We start from the raw sequence: 19,026 nt of genomic DNA on the forward strand, positions 1-19,026 counted from the left end.
CAGTTTGCGGCAGGCACTTTAGCCTTAACAGCACTAAAGACAAAAGCAGGGTCCTTTAACAACCAGAGAGGGGATCCACTAGAATTGTCCTGGAATCCTGTTCTCTCCCTTTCAAGTGTGCCCTAAGTATTATATGTGGATCAACAGACCTGTCAAGCAGGTTTTGACACTGTTGTGTCAATAAGGATGCCCACAGCCCCACCTTGCCTATTCTACGGAGTTAATAGGAGTCATCTTTGCCCATTCTGTGCTCCTTGGAAGCATTTCACACCTATTTCAAATTATTCAAGGCTGGGCACGGTGAGAGCTTGCACAGGCTTATTCTAATTAGACTTCTGATAGTTCAGGTAGGTAAACTATATATTTCTAAAAGTTATTTTTCCTTAATATTCATTAAAAATCCGACTTCACCATTGATTTGGATTTTTCACATATATTAAAATAGTCGATTAATTATTAATCTAACTGGTCCCATTCCTGAGATACAGTAAAAGTAATTTAATCTATATTCTGGTTTTCAACATGCAGTAGCTAGAACAGCTACTGTGAAAATAGCTTGATGGGCCTTGTCACAGTAGGGACATGGTAACACTAATTTCTTACATTTTCCACACTTAAATATCATGCAACCTACCTTGTGAGCTACAATGGTGACATAGGGGTTACTTACTAATATTTAAAATATTTATCTGCCTGTCAAAAACGGTTATTTTAACAGGTCGAATAGCAGCAGTAAGGCTTACACAGGTTAGATCTGAAGCCAGGTTTACTTTGACAATTTAGTGGATGACACAAGAGGTCCTGCGTCCATTAGTGGCATCTAACTTCTAGGCCCTAGATACCCTTTGCACACCATATACTAAGGGCTTATAGGCAAGGTAAATATAGCAATTAAGAATAAGTTAATTCAACAATGTTTAAAGGGGAGCACAGGCACTTTACCACAGGTTAACAAGGGTAAAGTACACAGAATTCTAAAGGCAACAAACAAAAATAGGTTTTTAATTTATCTGATCATTTGTCTTTGTCCATAAGGAACCAAGTATGTTTGAATGACAACACGTTAAGTGGGAATAAAGATAACTGAGAATGGAAAGAGCTGCTGATGTGCATGTTTAAGCACTAAATTAAAGACTCTTTATAGACTGCAAAATATTAAAGTTTGGCATTTATTGAGAAAGCAAGAAAAGGAGAGAATCTGAATGATGCCACACTAGTAATCAAAGAAAAAAAAACAAAGGTTGATGTGCAACCTGGTCACACACACACAAAACGGGCCTCATTATGATGTCTGTCGGAAAGGCTCCGAACGGCAGTCCGAATCCCCTAAACCGTGTCGGAACCTATGTTTCCAACCGACCGATTATGATGGAAAGGTAACCGTTCGGTAATTCAGAATCGGTTCTGACCGGCATTTGGAGACTGCGAGTTGGTTGGAGCCGAATCTTACAGCTCTATGGATAGTGTTTCCGACCGACGTATTACGACAACAGATTCGGACAGCCTTCCGAAATTGATCTGTCCGACACGGAATGGCTGTCGGAAACTGACTTTGGGGGCCTGTAGCAGGCCCCCTTCACCCTGAGGCCTCCGGTTGGGGCCTGTGGGGGTACCCATGGGACCCCTCTTTAAAACCATGCACAGTGCGGCAGGCACCATGCCTACAACAGGGTGCAAGGTTTTCCGCAACCACCCTTTTACAATGGGAGCCTGTGTTGTAGGTCGCTTTAAAGTCAATGGGAGGCTTTCTGAACGGTGTTAGGAAACATCGTAATTGATCGGTTGGACTCGCCAAAAGTAGTTTGGTCAGAACCGTTTCTGACAAGTAGTCAGTCATATTGCTTTCTGATCAACATTGTAATGAGGCCCTATGTTGTGTTTCAATTGCTTCTATTGTTTAATAAATAAAAACATTGTTTGTGCTGTTTGCCACATGAGGTTACATGTATCTACTGTAAGGACCTGGTGAGGACTAGCATGTATGTCTTAATATGTAATAACTTAGAATCGTTAGAGGGTGTACTTTTTCACATTACTGTGTATAAGTGTGCTATTGAGGTGCTATTTAATCTCTCTAGTTAAGGTGGACACCTTACATCATAAAAAAAATCTATTGTGCATGCTTAAAAATGTGCTACTCCAACAATTTGCACCAAACTCAGGAAACCAGCGTTCAACATTCCCAGATGCACAGATCATCCCAAGCTACATGTAGAATGGCCAAATAAGTCAAAAAAATTAAGGGAAGTCCCCAACATTAGCACTTCTCCAATCACAGGTGACTTCTCCCTAAATACCTCCAAACCCATTGAGGAAAATTTCGCCATGTTCTGTGGCAGGACAGCTTTGCCATCGTTCAGTGAATTTCATGCAGTTGTTTTTGAGACAGTAGCAAGAATATCAGTGCCTTTGGTGCATGTACCATTGCTCTGTTTTCTGTAACATGCAGGCTCCAGGGGAGGTGAATAGGTCTTTGGCCGAGTGGGAACCATGATGACTGTGTGACTACTGGGCACACTGTCCTCTGGAGATCCCTACGAGGCATCAGAAGTCCACTAAATAAGAGGACCCTCTTCTAAGGGAGTTTACCATGTATGTGTGGCATAGTATGAATGAAAAAATAAATAACCAGCCAGCCTTACCCAAAAGGTTATTAATAGTTACATCTGATCTTGGCAAAAACCATTGGATTGGGGTACATGGCAGAAAGTAGTGGATCACACTTAAGGGCCAAGGAGTGATAGTAACTCCAATTAGCCAATTTTCTCCAATTTATGACCTTGTCAGACTGACCCGAGAATAAATGCTGATTTGTGCACCACCTAGGCAATTTTGAAGATTACCTCATATGGATCAAACACCCTTTTCCCTTAAAAGTGCTCCCTTGTAAGGAAAGAGTTTGCAGCATGCCCGACCCTCAGAAGGTCGGGAAGAAGTTGATGATGAAGCATGTTACTGGATAACATTCAGTGAGTGAGAGTTCCTTTAAGAAAAGGTATTTCCCCTATATCCAGTAGATGACTAGTTTGACTCTCTCGTGATTGTGACACTGTATATGAGGAGGGTGAGTCATGACTTCTGTTTCCCTCTCTTGATTTTTACATTATTCTGTAACATGTTCATGCCCCTCCCAAAAATATATAATCTGTCACAATGAAAAGTGGACATATGGTGCATGCGCCATTTAGACGAATGAACAGTGAACATTTCCCCTTCTTCCCTCCCAATGTTCATGAGGGGACAATAAAAAAGGTGAAGCAGCACAGTGGCAGAAAGAATGATGTATGATCCATTAGAGGGTGGTCCTCAGGTCAACCACCTTATGCAGCTCTTTCCTCAGTCTGTCAGGTTTTTGTTGAAAAAAATATTTGTCATTCAGTCTCTGGATCATCTCAGGATATGCTTGAGCTGACACATTTTTGTTATGTTGGGATTAATATACAGACCAGAGTATAGTATATTAATACTGGTGGATGGAGACGCCCTCCAAAGGCCTTGTGGGGCAGGCACAGAGGACAAGTGGAAGGTCATGTCATACTCTGAGTATGCGATGCACACGACCAAATAACTTACACTGATTCTTAGTTTAGCAGACGCCAAAGTCAATTATTTAAAAGACAGTGAAAAAAATGTTAATGGCAATATAACGGGAACTAACAAACAGCAGAAATTCCTTCAAAACACCCAGCTCAACAGACGTAATAACTTAAAACCTAAATTGTCCAGTTACAGTGTGTAACTATTACCTCAAATGCATGTCTCAAGATCTCACAAATGTTGTTTTGGATGAATTCACAATTTTTTGGGCAGCCAATGTGAGTAAATAAATTATGACTTCCTAACAGTGTTACAATGATACTTACTGGAGAGGAAGAACTTCAGGGATCCAGCCAGTGAGTGAATGCAGAACTGTAAATCTCCCTTTTTCTCTTTTTCCAGAAGAATGCAGTCTGATGTAAAGAAACAAATGTACGACTCAGGTTTATGATAGAGAAGATTGCAAGTAAACAATATGACTTTGAAACTGTAAATTGAATGGTAAATCAATATTAAATAAATGTGGTTAGGAATGCATACACACAAAAACTAGGCTTTTTCTTTACTCAACAGCCAGAGTCAACTTGTAATTTCCAGATTCATTGTTCCTGGAAATGTGGAACAATCTTCCTCACCTGATAGGTACAAAGATTCTCACGCTGGCATCAATCCTAACACAAGGTAGAGCCCAATGTGCATGTTGTAGGCAGAAGCATACATGTTTGTGGGACCGGGTCTTATTTAATCATCAAACTTAGACCCAGAGTATGAGAGAGGAAGGCAGAAAAGAAAGAAATAAAGAAAGATGCAGATATAGGTAGGAAAATAGAGACATAGGGAGATAGGAAGGATGAAAAGCACCTGAAAGAGTGAGGTTAAGAGACAGGATGTGTACGGTTGTGGAAGAAAGAACCTTGAGGTTGAATCAAAACTAGAAAATTCCGGCTGGCGGTGGGCTCCTAAAGCAGTTTGCCGAATCTGTACAAAAAATTCACCCAAAAAAAATCATCCACTGCAGCTCCTTCGTGGGCGGTTTTGAGCTGATTTGTTGAGCGGAGGCCAAGAAAAAGGGTGGTAAAAGTGTGATTGCCATGTTAAGTTCCATAAGAATCTTTGTGCTCCAATACACAAAAAAATGACAGAAAGGAATCTCAGCCAATTTGGCAAAAAGTATCAACTTTCCTCAGAAAGCATGGTTTTGAGATTTGGTGTAAATGTGTTCAGTTGTTTTCAAGACATTTGTGTTTAAAGAGGGTCTTGGTTTGGGAATTAATGTGTTAAAAGGCTAAGTGTTTCTGGATGGTTGGTGTCCAGCTATTCTCTGATTGGCCAAATAAAGGTGCTTATTCAATCCTAAATTGCTAGCTATAACGTGAACAATATGTTGTGGGAGCCATCACAGGACTCTGGGACATGGTCCTCATTGAAATGCATTGCAGTAAATGCAAGGTTTTGAGGGTCACAAAAAGGAACACATATGAAGGATGATAACATATTTCAATGACAATATAAATTAGATATTGGTGGTGTTATACTCATTTCAAGAATTCTGGTAAGTTCTCAGGAGATTTTATTTTACCCAGTGAAAAATGCTGGCTTTTTACTGGGATTTGATGAACTATGTTTGACAGAAAATTGTTTTTTCTCGTGATTTTCTAATAGAAAGTGCTCGAGTAGCTAAAAAGGAACATAATGTTAGCGCTCGAGCTGTTCATTTGAACACTCGGGTAAGCTGCAGTAACACACCAGGGAATCAACTGACAGGGTGGTGCTTGGGATGAAATTGTAGGTTTTATTCTGCATGTCACACTGTTTTACTGACATGGATTAGAAATTGATTATAGAACTCACGGAATATGCGCCCTGATTATAGCTGTCTAGAGCACTAACCACATTTCTATGACAAAAAGAGCTCAAATCTGACAGAAATGCTTTATGTTTTACAGCTTTAATTCAATCAAGTCTCTTCAAGTGTGTCAGTTTTGTCATGAATACAGAATGTTAGCGCTCTAGTTGTTTATTAGAACACTGTGGAGAGCTGCAGTAGAACACCGGACAATCAATTGACAGGCTGCTGCATCTGTCGGAAGTTCATGTTTTGCTCGGCCTATCGGACTTTATTCTCACATGGCTGAGGAAGATAGAGTGAACTAACAGAAAAGGTGCTCTCATTTTATCTTCTGGAACTCCTTCCATAAAGTATAAGAAAATTATGAATGACTTTTTTTTTCTCCCAACCACAGTATATCAAATACGAGAAGAGTGTCAGCATTTTTCAGATGGTGAAATCACCTGAAAACTCGCAAGAATGTTTACGAGTATAACTCCCACAACAAAAGGTTTACATCATAACGATAATATGCTGTCACCCTTTACATGTGCTCTTTTTTTGTGACTGTTAAAACCCGCCATTCTCTACAATGCATTACGGACACACCTAAACTTTTTTTTAAGTGATGTGCAGACTTGTCACAGTGCCAAAAACCTTATTAATAAAAAAGGCCTTGTGAGGCGTTACGGGGAGCTCCTTGTACAGAGCAGGAAATATTAAAGAATTGCTCCTGCCATTCATTTACTATTCTATTTTTAATGGGTTCCCCAGTGCCCACCCGGAGCACCCACAACATGGAAAAATGTTGAGGGATGCCGTGGGGGAGCCCCAGGACCCCCGCAGTCCATGCTGCTCCCTAGCCAGCACCTATCCTAGCGGCTGGCGGAGCTGGGATTTTTTTTCCAGTGTGTGCCTTGGTGCTCAACCTGGGCACCCACAACATGCCTTCTTGCTGGGAGGCTGAAAGGGATGCCCCAAGGCTCCAGCAAGCCCGTGTCGGCTACTCAGTTAGCAGTTATCCTGGGTGGGGTGGGAGCCGTTTCCATTCCTTTGCCCAGGCCCAGGCGAGATCAGTTTTTTCTATGCTCCAGCAGGGCAGAAGCAAAGCTGCCCCCACTGGAAAGAAACAGCAGTGTCCCAGGGAAAGAGGTCCATGGGACACTGCTCTCTTCGGGCACAAGGGGATGGGGTCCCGGGGTCCTATGAATGGCTCAGGAAGAGGGGGGCTCATGCCCCCTCCCTAAAAGCCAAACTCAGCCTTGGAGAATGGGGTTGGGGAGCTGCATTCCCCTCCCCTAAATATGAATGCTGGCCCCCTGGGGTGGGGTTCCTGCGGCCTCTTAGAAGCTGGGGTGGGGGGCTTCACGCACCTTCCACTAAATATGAATGTAGGCCCTGAGGGATTGGGTCCCCAGGACCCCAATAAAGCTTGTGGAAGGTGTCTCCTTGATCGCTTCCCCAAAATATGTCAATTTAACGATGCCCCCTAGTCCCTGGGCCACCCCAAGGGTATTATTTATAAAAAGGGCGAAAGCCTATGTTTTTTTTTTTTAACAGAACAACAGGTTAAATTAAGATTTTGGCACCTCTTGAAACCCCCACCAGGCCTACGGTAGGCAGGGTACCCATACCCTGTCCGCTATATGTTTTTTTTCTTCATTTTTCACAGGATAGGGACTGAGTTCCGGAGTCCTAAAATGCCTGCTGCCACATCTTTGTTGATTTGGTGGCAGACAATCAAATCGTATCTTTCGATTTGTTGAATCCGTGCAACCTCAGCAGCGGAATAATTACATACATTTTGAACATTCGTTTTTGTAAAACTATAGAACAGATTTAAACCAAATCACACAAGCAGGTGTTCCGGACCAAGAACTAGCTTTATGCCAAATTTAGTGTAATTCCGTTGAGCCATTTTTGCTGTATCGCTGTTCAATTTTCCTATGGAAAATTGCTTTCAGTCAGTCAGTCAAAATTACTTTATTCGGTTCATAGCAAAAACCATAAAAGCATATAAATATAAAAGACATACAATATAAATAACATTGAACACTACAATTAAGTTAAGAAGGTATACAAGACACTTGATTTCAATTCATGAGTTACCCATTAATTGTTATATCCAAGAAATGTTCTTCCTTAATCTCATTGAGATTGCTAAAAGATTGCTAAAAAATTGGCAATATTAAAAATCTCCCATGTAGAACCCAGCAATTGTAAATATAAAAGAGCAGGTTTAACCTGCCTAAATCCTTTGTCCTTAATAAGGGGGATAATAAATTTTTTGCGAATAGGGGACAAGTATTTGCAGAAGAAGACAAAGTGCACCGTGTCTTTGAGGGAAAATCCGTCACAAGAACAGATTCCCAAGTCCCTCTCCTTCGACCACCCTGGGGAATCGGTGAGCAAAAGATAGAATTTGTTCAGTCTAAACTTGGTCAATAAAAAACGATGGTTCATGTTGTTAACAGTGACCAAGTAGGGTTCAATACTGTTGGAAGTAATTACCAACTGATGAGCCCTTACTGAAGGTTTAAGTAGCTCCTTTTCTTCCCTTTCTAAAATTGTCCGCTGTTTATATGCAGCTTTCACCCATTTCAGATCCCCCTTAATTAAGTTGCCAGGTAGATCGAATAATTCGGGACGGCCTAATTCTCTAGATAAGTTCTTAACATAATTTATCCAAGGAATGGTGCTGCCATACTCAAGAGATAAACAATCCTTTAAAATCACATGATTTAATTCCAAATCTGGGTTTAACCAAATTGTAATCCATTTTAACAATGGGGCTAGAGCAATACGATCCACTAGATAATCTATCCCGCATTCCTGATGAACAATAAAGGCAGGGGTTGACTGAGGTAGACATAAGATGGATTTTAGAAATGTATCTTCTACTATTTGAAGGACTTTAACATCTTTAATTCCCCATAAGTCAGCCGCATACATTGCTATAGAAAGGCATTTAGTAACATATATGTTCAAGATGGCCTGTATAGGCTTCACCCCCAATTTGCAAGCAAAGTCCAAGACGGCTAAAGTAGACCTAACAAAGACATTGCGTTTAGCTGCCAATTGCGGGGACCAAGTGAACTTATCATCAAAGATAACCCCCAAGTAGGGAAATCTGCTAACGCGGGATAAAACATGCCCTTCGCAGTACAAGGTCTTAACTTTTTTTGATTTACAGCCCATAATCATGACATGTGATTTAGAAAAATTCACACTAAGATCAAGTGCTTTCATAAAATTTGCAAATGAGTCCAACAAACGTTGCAAACCCACGGGTGTACGTGCTAACAAGGCGGCATCATCGGCGTATAATAATGCCGGAATAGAAAACTTGCCAGCTCTTGGAATATCCTTGCACGACCTAGTTATAACAGCACCTAAATCATTAATGTATAACGTAAAAAGCAGGGGGGCTAAAATACAGCCCTGTCTAACACCATTAGTGATTCCGATCCTACCAGTGCAATTACCCAGGCGATCGTATCTAACGTTGGCGGAGAGATCCCTATGTAACTCAGCCAGGAAAAATACAATGTTTTCGTCAATGCCGCACTTGAGGAGCAAATCCCACAGCTTCGACCAATTCACTCGGTCGAATGCCGAGGACAGGTCCATAAAGGCAAGATATAGCTTCCCTTTTTTGGCAATAGTGTATTTGCCTATTAATAAATATAGGTTCAGACTTTGGTCTATAGTACCTCGACCTGCTCTGAACCCATATTGTAAGCATGAAAGGGTCTCGTTAACCTCCAACCACGCTGTTAGTTTCCCCAAAACTACGCGCCCTAGAACTTTAACTGCAGAATCAATAAGGGAGATAGGGCGGTAACAACTAGGGTCCCCCCTGCAACCTTTTTTAAAAATGGGTATAATCACAGATTCGGACCAAGTGTCCGGAATGCCTGAAACACAAACCCTGTTAAAAACATTCATTAAAACCAAAGACCAAGTCTCAAGGTCAGATTTATAAAGGTCAACCGGAACACCATCCGGGCCCGGGGCCTTGTTACTTGTCATCTTTTCAATGGCCTCGACTACCTCGATCTTAGAAACCGATAAAGTATATTGGTTTGCAATAGGGGACGACAAGGTCGATGCCCCATTGTTTACCCCTTCATAGACTGACTTAAAATGAGAGCACCACAACTCTTCCCCTATGCCACAGTCTAATTGGCCGTTACAAGCGTCGCGAAAATAAGGTTTATTCACCACAGACCAAAACTTTGCACTGTTTCTAAGAACATCCACGGAAGCTAATTCAACCCATGCATCCTCTCTGATCTTTTGCTTTCTAGTTTTCAGGGCTTTATCATATTCTTTCCTAAGCGTGGCAATAATCGCCCTATTAATAGGTTTACAACTTAGGGCGGCCTTCAGCCTTCTGTTCGCCAGGGAACAATTTCTATCAAACCAGCCTAAATCGGTATTATCTTTACCCTTAGCAGGACAACTAAGGTCCGCAGAGATTTGGGAGCAGATTGCCGAATAAGCCTCTGAAGCTTCCTTATTACCGGCGTCCAAATCCAAACAGATATTTATCACAGGACCCACCTTCCTTCTTAGATTAGAATGAAAGTCATCCGGAATTATTTTGTTCCATCTGATCCTACGATTCTGATCAGAGGAGCGGATATTAGATTTATCCGTCCTTTCCAAAGTTTTAGTAGGGGTGATAAAAATGTCCGAAATACTAAGGACCACAGGGTTATGGTCACTGAAATGTGACCAAATCGCCTTATAACCGTGAATCATATCACCAAGTGCAAAACTAATAAAAATGTAATCAATGACCGAATGTTTGCCATTCCCTTTAAAAGTAGGAATTTCCTCAGACGTCAAGGAAGGGAGTATAAGACCATAATCTGCTAAGATTGACTCAAGACAATCTCCCTGAGCAGAATGCTCAAAATGAGCATCACCTTGTGCAGACGGACCTAGAGGATCAGAGGACAAACATTTGTCTAAACAGCCGTGGATATTAAAATCACCCAAAATTATAATAAAACAGTCATTTTGGTTAGCGTCCTTGTAATCCGCCAAAAAGCGTGTTAAAGCTACGAGATGATCAGTTGTGGTGACTCTGTCATAGGAATTATAAAAATTTACGATTAAAAAAACACCTCCCTCTAATAGGGAGATTTGTACAGCCAAACTATTCAGCGAACCTGTATCTATTTGGGTCTGTAGACCCGGTATAGTAGCGAAAATTAAGGTAGCCAACCCACCCTTTGCCCTCCCCGCATTTGATGGTACTGCTGGAACAAAAAAACTCCTGTACCCATCAATAGTCAGGGTATTCTCTACGTCCCATGTTTCTTGTAAACTGATAATGTGGCCTAAACCTATAAATGCTCGCCAAGCCGGGTCATCGATTTTATTTTTCAGGCCAGCTATATTCCAACTGACCAATCTAAATGGATTGCCCAATAATCCAGGGGTCAATGCGACATGACTGTCATCCAATGGTTGCAATATATTTTCATCACGGCCAACTACCCAACTATCTGGAGTATTATGCTCTGCCAATGTCCCTAGTCATTCATTGTCATCTAGGTTTGAAAGAGCATCAAATCTGTTAGAAACAGGGACAGCATAGTTGTTAAAACCAATACCCCTAGGGGGGTCACTTAATGACGACCCAACATGAAATGGAGGATAAAAGAAACCCAGAGGGAGGACATTAACAAAATCCGTCTGGATTCTCACTGTCCCAGCCTGTTTCAATATATCCTCAACCAACCTTGGAGATCTGAAACTTACGACAATACAATCACCCACCAGACTCTTGTTTGTCCTGCCCACCCACGGGACCCTTCTGATCATCATAAAATTGTTGGCAAGATGTTGTCCCAAGACAGTTTTATTAGATAAGTAATGGATGGCCTTGTTTTTCAGGGAAGTCCAGTGTTCTCTTTTTCCCCCTTCCAATTTTGGGACATTAGCTAAGATAATAGTATATGGACAAGCCTCAACAGGTAGATGTAACGAGTCCCTCTTATCATAGTTAGCTAAAAAGCCGGACCTCCCTTCAATATTCTGAGAACCCGAAACCACCCCTTGTGTTGTACCCGTAGGATTTAAAACTAGGGGTGGTAGGTTTACACCAGTGGCCGAGGTAGTGGAGTGAGGTACTGGTTGTTGGGGTGCGGTAATTATGGAATCCAACAAGTTATTGACCGAGGCAGTAACTGTACTAAGAGAGTTAATTGCCAGGGTACTTGGGCCAGGAATAGAAACCTTAGAGGTAAGGTGTGACTCAATTACATTCAACCGCTCCTCAATGCGCCTCAAAGTGACCAATAAAGGAGCAGTAAATAATTTAAGGTGCTCATCCAGGATATTTGTAAAGTCTGACATAGATTTTTCGCTAGTGCTATCAGTAGTGCTATTAGTAGCCGATTTAACACAATCATTCACTGCCTCTCCCAAAGTCTCGCTAACTGGACGGGGAGCATCAGTATTAACTTTGTTCAATCCAGGAGCGGGATTGCTAGATTTAGATAGTTTTGCCGGTTTTCTAGTACCCTGAGGGTTATTCTTCGCCTTTCTTTTCCCCGTGGCAATTTTACCACCACCAACATTCAGATCAGGCCTGATCCTCAATTGTCTAGTGCGAGTAACCAGTGGGGGTTGTGCAGGACTTACTGTAAGTGAGGGGGGTGACACAATTGTAGGACTGACATTAATACAAGAGCCATTCATAATCTCAAGCGGGTACACACCATCCAAAGGGACGTTTTCTGACGAACAGTCCACAGCGGGTAATAAAGGAACAGATAATCTAATGGAGTCCAAAGACAGTCTTCGTTCAACCGAAGCGATCTCTTTCACAATGGCAGATTCTGCCTGTTTTAAATAACTGTCCAAAGTCCCCATGCCCGCAACCCTTGTGCACGCTTTAGATGACCCTTTCGACATGCTTCCACCGAGCAGTAAGAAGCACAGTCCTTCCAGATAGTATTTGACACAATAACTCGTGCTATATATTGCCCGTCACAATCACCTGTGCAGTCCCGAGAATGGGTGGTCAATCCAACAGCAGTCACTTCACAGAGGGCAGTCCCAACCCAACCTCTATCGGCCTCTGAGGGCCTAAGAGGGCCCGCCCTTTGCCCGGGCTTAGCCCGGCGTCCGCCCGCGCGCGTCCCGCGACGCGGAGGAAGCGGTGGACTTTTAAGCGCCTCCGGGCGCGTAGATGACGTCAGGGCCCAAAGGAGTCTGGGGGCTGCAGTCTCCCTCCGCTCCGAGCCGCGAGATGCAGTAGCGGCGGCGGGGGAGACACACAGCCGACAAGAGCCTGGAGACAGCAACCACAGAGCCGGGCAGCAAGGCGAACAGCAACACCCCCAGCAGGTAAGAGAATGTCAGAGATTCGAGCTTCCCGCTCCCCAAAGGAAGCGGTGGACTTTTAAGCGCCTCCGGGCGCGTAGATGACGTCAGGGCCCAAAGGAGTCTGGGGGCTGTAGTCTCCCTCCGCTCCGAGCCGCGAGATGCAGTAGCGGCGTCGGGGGAGACACACAGCCGAGAAGAGCCTGGAGACAGCAACCACAGAGCCGGGCAGCAAGGCGAACAGCAACACCCCCAGCAGGTAAGAGAATGTCAGAGATTCGAGCTTTCAAAAACACGGTTTGGGGTCTCAACCCAGGAAATTGCATTGAAAAACACGGTTTGGGGTCTCAACCAAGGAAATTGCATTGAAAAACACGGCTTGGGGTCTCAACCCACCCCTTTTCACGGCCCTCGCTCGAAGGATCACCTCGAAACTTACAAATTACAGGTTAAGCACAAGGAGCCTAGAGTGAAGCAGTCATGGCCTCCAACCTCCTCTTTACAATTGCATTCAGACAGGAAATACTAGCTTCTGTAGACATATACTATAAACCCCGAAATACCTTATTGCATGATTTTAGATAATTTTCTTTTTGAGGAAGGGTATAATGCAAAGAAATAGTTAAAGGATCAACCTACGTGACATTCGCCAGTTTGATGAGCGCTTTCGATAACAGCATTGGCCAAAGTTCCACTTCTAAATTGGTGGCCGGAAGCAACAGTTTGTTGTCTTCAGTGAACGGCATGGTATCATCCACAATGATTTTGCGCCAGCTACCCTAGAATTTAGCAGCAAGAAGAGAACAAGCAGATTAATGGCACGGAAGTCAGAAATAGAACAGGAAATTCAAAACAAACTTTTAATTTCTCCTCCAACCCCCCAAGCACTTAAATCGAGTCCCTGCTGTGGCAGCAGTGACATTACCGATGAGTTAATGACCATGAAGAGAGATAAAAATGGCAACCAGAGTTTTAATAAATACATCTTGTGTGACGGGGAGTGAAATCTCCCACTAATTTAGTAGCCGGCACGTGTTATTCCAGTCTTTTCTCCAGTCACTTCACTTAATTATTGGTGCATGAAGTCTTAACACTCTACTTATTCCAAACGAGCAGACACGCCACTTATTTTGACTTTTTTCGCACATCTGCAAAGCATATTATTAGATTAGAGAATGCCAACGTTAAAAATGCATATATAATCTATGTTTTAAAAACGTTGTTAAAGTCGCGTTAACGTGCGTGAGATAAGCAAGAACATGACATTTTCAGTATTAAAAAAACATTTTTCAAATGGTCTGATTCCACTGATTTCAGTTGTCAGCAATCACATTTACCTGACCACTCACAGGCAATTTTTGCTGCCTTACAGAGGAATTTGGCCCTGGAATTCAGTTGCTATTCTGCCACAATTGGAGAGAAGTAGCAAAAATGTAAAAACTATATAAGGGTGCCGCTCGCAGGCTCTGACATTGTGCTTTCTTCACCTGGGCTGCAACGGAGGTCACGATCGGCGTTTAAGGAGGACAACAACCATTTTTAAAGTTCTTTTTTAATCCTCGGGACTGCAAGGACCAGGGCGCCTTGCGGACTGCTCACCTGTTCCACCTGGTTCCTCTTCCCGACTACTCCCCTCGCAAGTACTTAGCGCCTCGCGGCCCCCGCTTCGCGGGAGCCGCTCGCAGGCTCTGACATTGTGCTTTCTTCACCTGGGCTGCAACGGAGGTCACGATCGGCGTTTAAGGAGGACAACGACCATTTTTAAAGTTATTTTTTAATCCTCGGGACTGCGAGGATCAGGCCGCTTTGCGGACTGCTCACCTGTTCCACCAGGTCCCTCTTCCCGACTCCTCCCCTCGCAAGTACTTAGCGCCTCGCGGCCCCCGCTTTGCGGGAGCCGCTCGCAGGCTCTGACATTGTGCTTTCTTCACCTGGGCTGCAACGGAGGTCACGATCGGCGTTTAAGGAGGACAACGACCATTTTTAAAGTTCTTTTTTAATCCTCGGGACTGCGAGGAACAGGGCGCTTTGCGGACTGCTCACCTGTTCCACCTGGTCCCTCTTCCCGACTCCTCCCCTCGCAAGTACTTAGCGCCTCGCGGCCCCCGCTTCGCGGGAGCCGCTCGCAGGCTCTGACATTGTGCTTTCTTCACCTGGGCTGCAACGGAGGTCACGATCGGCGTTTAAGGAGGACAACAACCATTTTTAAAGTTCTTTTTGAATCCTCGGGTCTGCGAGGACCAGGGCGCCTTGCGGACTGCTCACCTGTTCCACCTGGTTCCTCTTCCCGACTACTCCCCTCGCAAGTACTTAGCGCCTCGCGGCCCCCGCTTCGCGGGAGCCGCTCGCAGGCTCTGACATTGTGCTTTCTTCACCTGGGCTGCAACGGAGGTCACGATCGGCGTTTAAGGAGGACAACGACCATTTTTAAAGTTATTTTTTAATCCTCGGGACTGCGAGGATCAGGCCGCTTTGCGGACTGCTCACCTGTTCCACCAGGTCCCTCTTCCCGACTCCTCCCCTCGCAAGTACTTAGCTCCTCGCGGCCCCCGCTTTGCGGGAGCCGCTCGCAGGCTCTGACATTGTGCTTTCTTCACCTGGGCTGCAACGGAGGTCACGATCGGCGTTTAAGGAGGACAACGACCATTTTTAAAGTTCTTTTTTAATCCTCGGGACTGCGAGGACCAGGGCGCCTTGCGGACTGCTCACCTGTTCCACCTGGTCCCTCTTCCCGACTCCTCCCCTCGCAAGTACTTAGCGCCTCGCGGCCCCCGCTTCGCGGAAGCCGCTCGCAGGCTCTGATATTGTGCTTTCTTCACCTGGGCTGCAACAGAGGTCACGATTGGCGTTTAAGGAGGACAACGACCATTTTTAAAGTTCTTTTTTAATCCTCGGGACTGCGAGGACCAGGGCGCTTTGCGGACTGCTCACCTGTTCCACCTGGTCCCTCTTCCCGACTCCTCCCCTCGCAAGTACTTAGCGCCTCGCGGCCCCCGCTTCGCGGGAGCCGCTCGCAGGCTCTGACATTGTGCTTTCTTCACCTGGGCTGCAACGGAGGTCACGAACGGCGTTTAAGGAGGACAACGACCATTTTTAAAGTTCTTTTTTAATCCTCGGGACTGCAAGGACCAGGCCGCCTTGCGGACTGCTCACCTGTTCCACCTGCTTCCTCTTCCCGACTCCTCCTTCTTCTTATTTAAGCCACACTCAGTCTCGCATGAGCGGGACGCGTGCGGGGCGTAGACCGGGACGAAGCCCGGGCAAAGGGCGGGCCTGTTTAAGCCCGTTCAAGCACGGTCAAGACCGGACCGGGCCCCCTCTCTTCGCTTCACTACTTTCCTCCCGTCGTGACGGCAGACGCCTCTCACCATGGACACCCGAAGTAAACCTACAAAAGCTCATCCTATGGTTGTTGGTACTTTGGACAGTTTTATTATCAGGGCACATTCTGTTGTAGAAAGTGAATTGAATATGCTAGAAAGGCGCCTGTCTGATGGGATTACGAGTACTAGGAGGTCTTCGTTGGGTTTGTTAGCATCTGTCAGGCCTCCTTCTAACTTGGATGATTCACACATAGCTCTTTTGGATAGTATCGACCAACCAATAGATTCGGTTCTCCAAGACCTTAGGTCTAGCACTTCGTCACGTAAAAATACACTCCAATCTATCCCTGAGTGTATACCCCCTCCTACGCTTCATACATCATCTAATCCAAAGAGCACTCCTGGGTTGAGCCGAGTTCAACTGATTCATCAGGGTGCAGTCCCCAAAAGGAAACGGGAGGGGAACTCTAAACGTGGGAAGAAAGCGAGATTGGACTACTCTCATACTAATGTTTTGAGGACTCTACCCGAAACGGTTATTAGTCCGGCTCCAGATACTAGGGTGACATCAAATATACCCCCAGTGATAAATTCTTCTCAATCTGAGCCCCTGCTGCCTGTTTCAAATCTGGGAGATGGGTGTGAAGGGGGGAATGTTCATCTAACAAATATCTTAAATAATGTTCTCAGGGGATTCTTTAACCCCTTGATGGCTAGGTTTGATACTATCGATGCAAGGCTAAGAGAAATAGAAAGGATTATAGCAGTTACAGCTAATTCCCTCGGGAGTAGTGGCAAAACTTATAATGTACCCGTGTTAAACACGGGTGACTCCCAACTCCCTTTTCCTTCAAAACTTATAACCACGACAAACCTCTCTGCTAGAACTGAATCTATCCCACCTAGATCACTACCAGCTATCCCTAACTCTTCTCTTCCTACCACTCTTATCCCTTTACCTGCTCCAAGCCAACTATCCATTTCGTCAAAGAGTCCCATTCGAGTATCCAAACTAAACCAAACAGAAGCTGGGGGATCTTCTAGGGAGTCAGGTGAACGTATACACAGAGAAGTGGCCAGTACAAGATGGAAAGATGTAATTAACCTTCCTCCTGAAGCATCGCCCTATGTTATAATCTTAAGTGGCGTCACAGAGCTTGTCAATTCTGTCTCAGAAAGCTATGCTTCTTTCAAAAATAAAGTGACCAGTTGGTTAAATACATATAGGCCTCTTCCCTCAATATTAGTTCAGAGGTCATAATGGTTAGAAGGGTTCCATGGGTAGGAAGTACCATTAAGAAAATAAAGGGGGATTGTATTTTGGTAAACTTCAGTAACCCTCAGATCGCATCATACATTTGTAATTGGCCAGGCGATAATGGAGCTACATCTATTAAATCTCTTCCACTGTCTTTCTTCTACCCTCCAACAAATATCCTGACCCAGCCCAAGAATGCTGAAAATTGGACTAGGGTTGGATCCAGCTCATTTAGAGGAAGACAGAGGCACATTTGTTCTGATGTGCCAATTAGAGGTGATTACTTGTGTACCAATAGGTATGCTTGTCTTGAAGAGGTTGACTGACTGAGCCAAGAGGACGGTACTTCCAACCCCCGCACTGAGGCTGAGTATTCTCCTGACCCTCAGTTTCCCTGTTTCGTCCTACCTGATACTCTCCCAACCGTTTTGATGAATTCTAGTGAACCCCTTACGCATAAAAAATCTGATGCTACTGCAAATCCTCTAGCTATACGTAAAATTCTTTCATGGAATATAGCTGGACTTGCCAATAAGCTCATCTGCCCTGTTTGGGGTTCTTTTATAGACCTCCACCATATATGCTGTTTTCAAGAAACATGGGCAAGGCAGGAATATCACCGTACGGGGTTTGCTTCTTTTTCTATTCCGGCCACGTGGGGAGGCAGAGGTCGTCCTTCAGGAGGTTTAACCATCTGGGTTGCTACCCACTTGGGTTGTACTGCTACGATTCTAGAAACTGAGTCTGAGGATGTTCTTTGCCTGTTATTGGATTGGCGGACAGGCATTAAGCTTTTGGTGATTAATATGTATTCCAGACCCGTGAATTTATGTATGGAATCTGGGGTCATTGACGTTTTATCAAATGTTCTAATTAAGATCCCCGAGGGTACAATGTTTGTTATAGCTGGTGATTTTAACTCTCATTTTGAACCATTACAGGGACTGGTCGACCAAATAAACCATGAGGAGGATGAAATATGGCATATCCCTCGGGTAGTTGGCCCAATGGTTAGGTCCTGGGCCCCCCTGGCAGTTCAAATTACCTCACTAACGATGGCCCACTCGATTAGGGCCTGTAATGGCCGAACAATTTTGGACAACCCCTCAAGGCCTACGTATAACAAGCCGGGAAGGGAGGCTAGACTCGACTATATTTTCGTCCAGTGTAAGGAGTGGAACAGAGTATGTGATTTTGTGGTGATGCCAAGGGGGGAGAGTGATCATAATCCCCTGATATTGGACGTCTCTTTATTAGGTCTGTGCCCGGGTGACTCCTTACCACCATCTAAATCTTTGGTACCGAACAGAGCTATTTTGACTAATAATAAACGAAGAGTCAAATGGGCTAAATTGGCTGGAAATCAAGGGGAACTTTCACAAGTATACGCTAGGGTAGGCCCAGCATTGAATGATGTTCTTACCCTTATGGAGCAGTACTCTCTCGCTGATTTTTACGGAAAACTGGTTGAAGTCAACAAAGAATTATTCACCAGCCTAGCTGATATATTTAACCCAATTGTTCCCTGCACGAACAGGACTTGCAGACGGTCCCAATGGTATAACAGGGCATGCAGTTCGGCTAAGAGTGACTTGTTGGATGCACTAAAAAAGAAAGCTAGCAGGGCTGTTATCCAACATAAGAGACGAATCTACCGGAATATAATACATCATGCCAAACTTGAGTGGGCTACAGAAAACTGGGATAGGCTAACTTCTGCTCTTCAGGCTAGAGAC

The 19,026-nt window shown here is 44.3% G+C and overlaps 1 protein-coding gene across 2 annotated transcripts in view; it reads right to left on the minus strand.

The window, feature by feature from the left end:
* The window catches only part of ADGB (androglobin), a 1,188,702-nt gene that overhangs the window by 987,231 nt on the left and 182,445 nt on the right, over nucleotides 1-19,026 (minus strand). For both annotated transcript variants that reach the window (XM_085611585.1, XM_085611586.1), the window contains exons 6-7: nucleotides 13,349-13,488; nucleotides 3,864-3,950 (exon numbers count right to left, since the gene is read on the minus strand). In XM_085611585.1, coding sequence (XP_085467711.1) covers nucleotides 3,864-3,950; nucleotides 13,349-13,488 — 227 coding nt within the window. The remainder of the gene's footprint in view (nucleotides 1-3,863; nucleotides 3,951-13,348; nucleotides 13,489-19,026) is intronic.

This window comes from Triturus cristatus, chromosome 6, assembly GCF_964204655.1.
Source record: "Triturus cristatus chromosome 6, aTriCri1.1, whole genome shotgun sequence".
In the NCBI taxonomy this organism is placed as follows: Eukaryota; Metazoa; Chordata; class Amphibia; order Caudata; family Salamandridae; genus Triturus; species Triturus cristatus.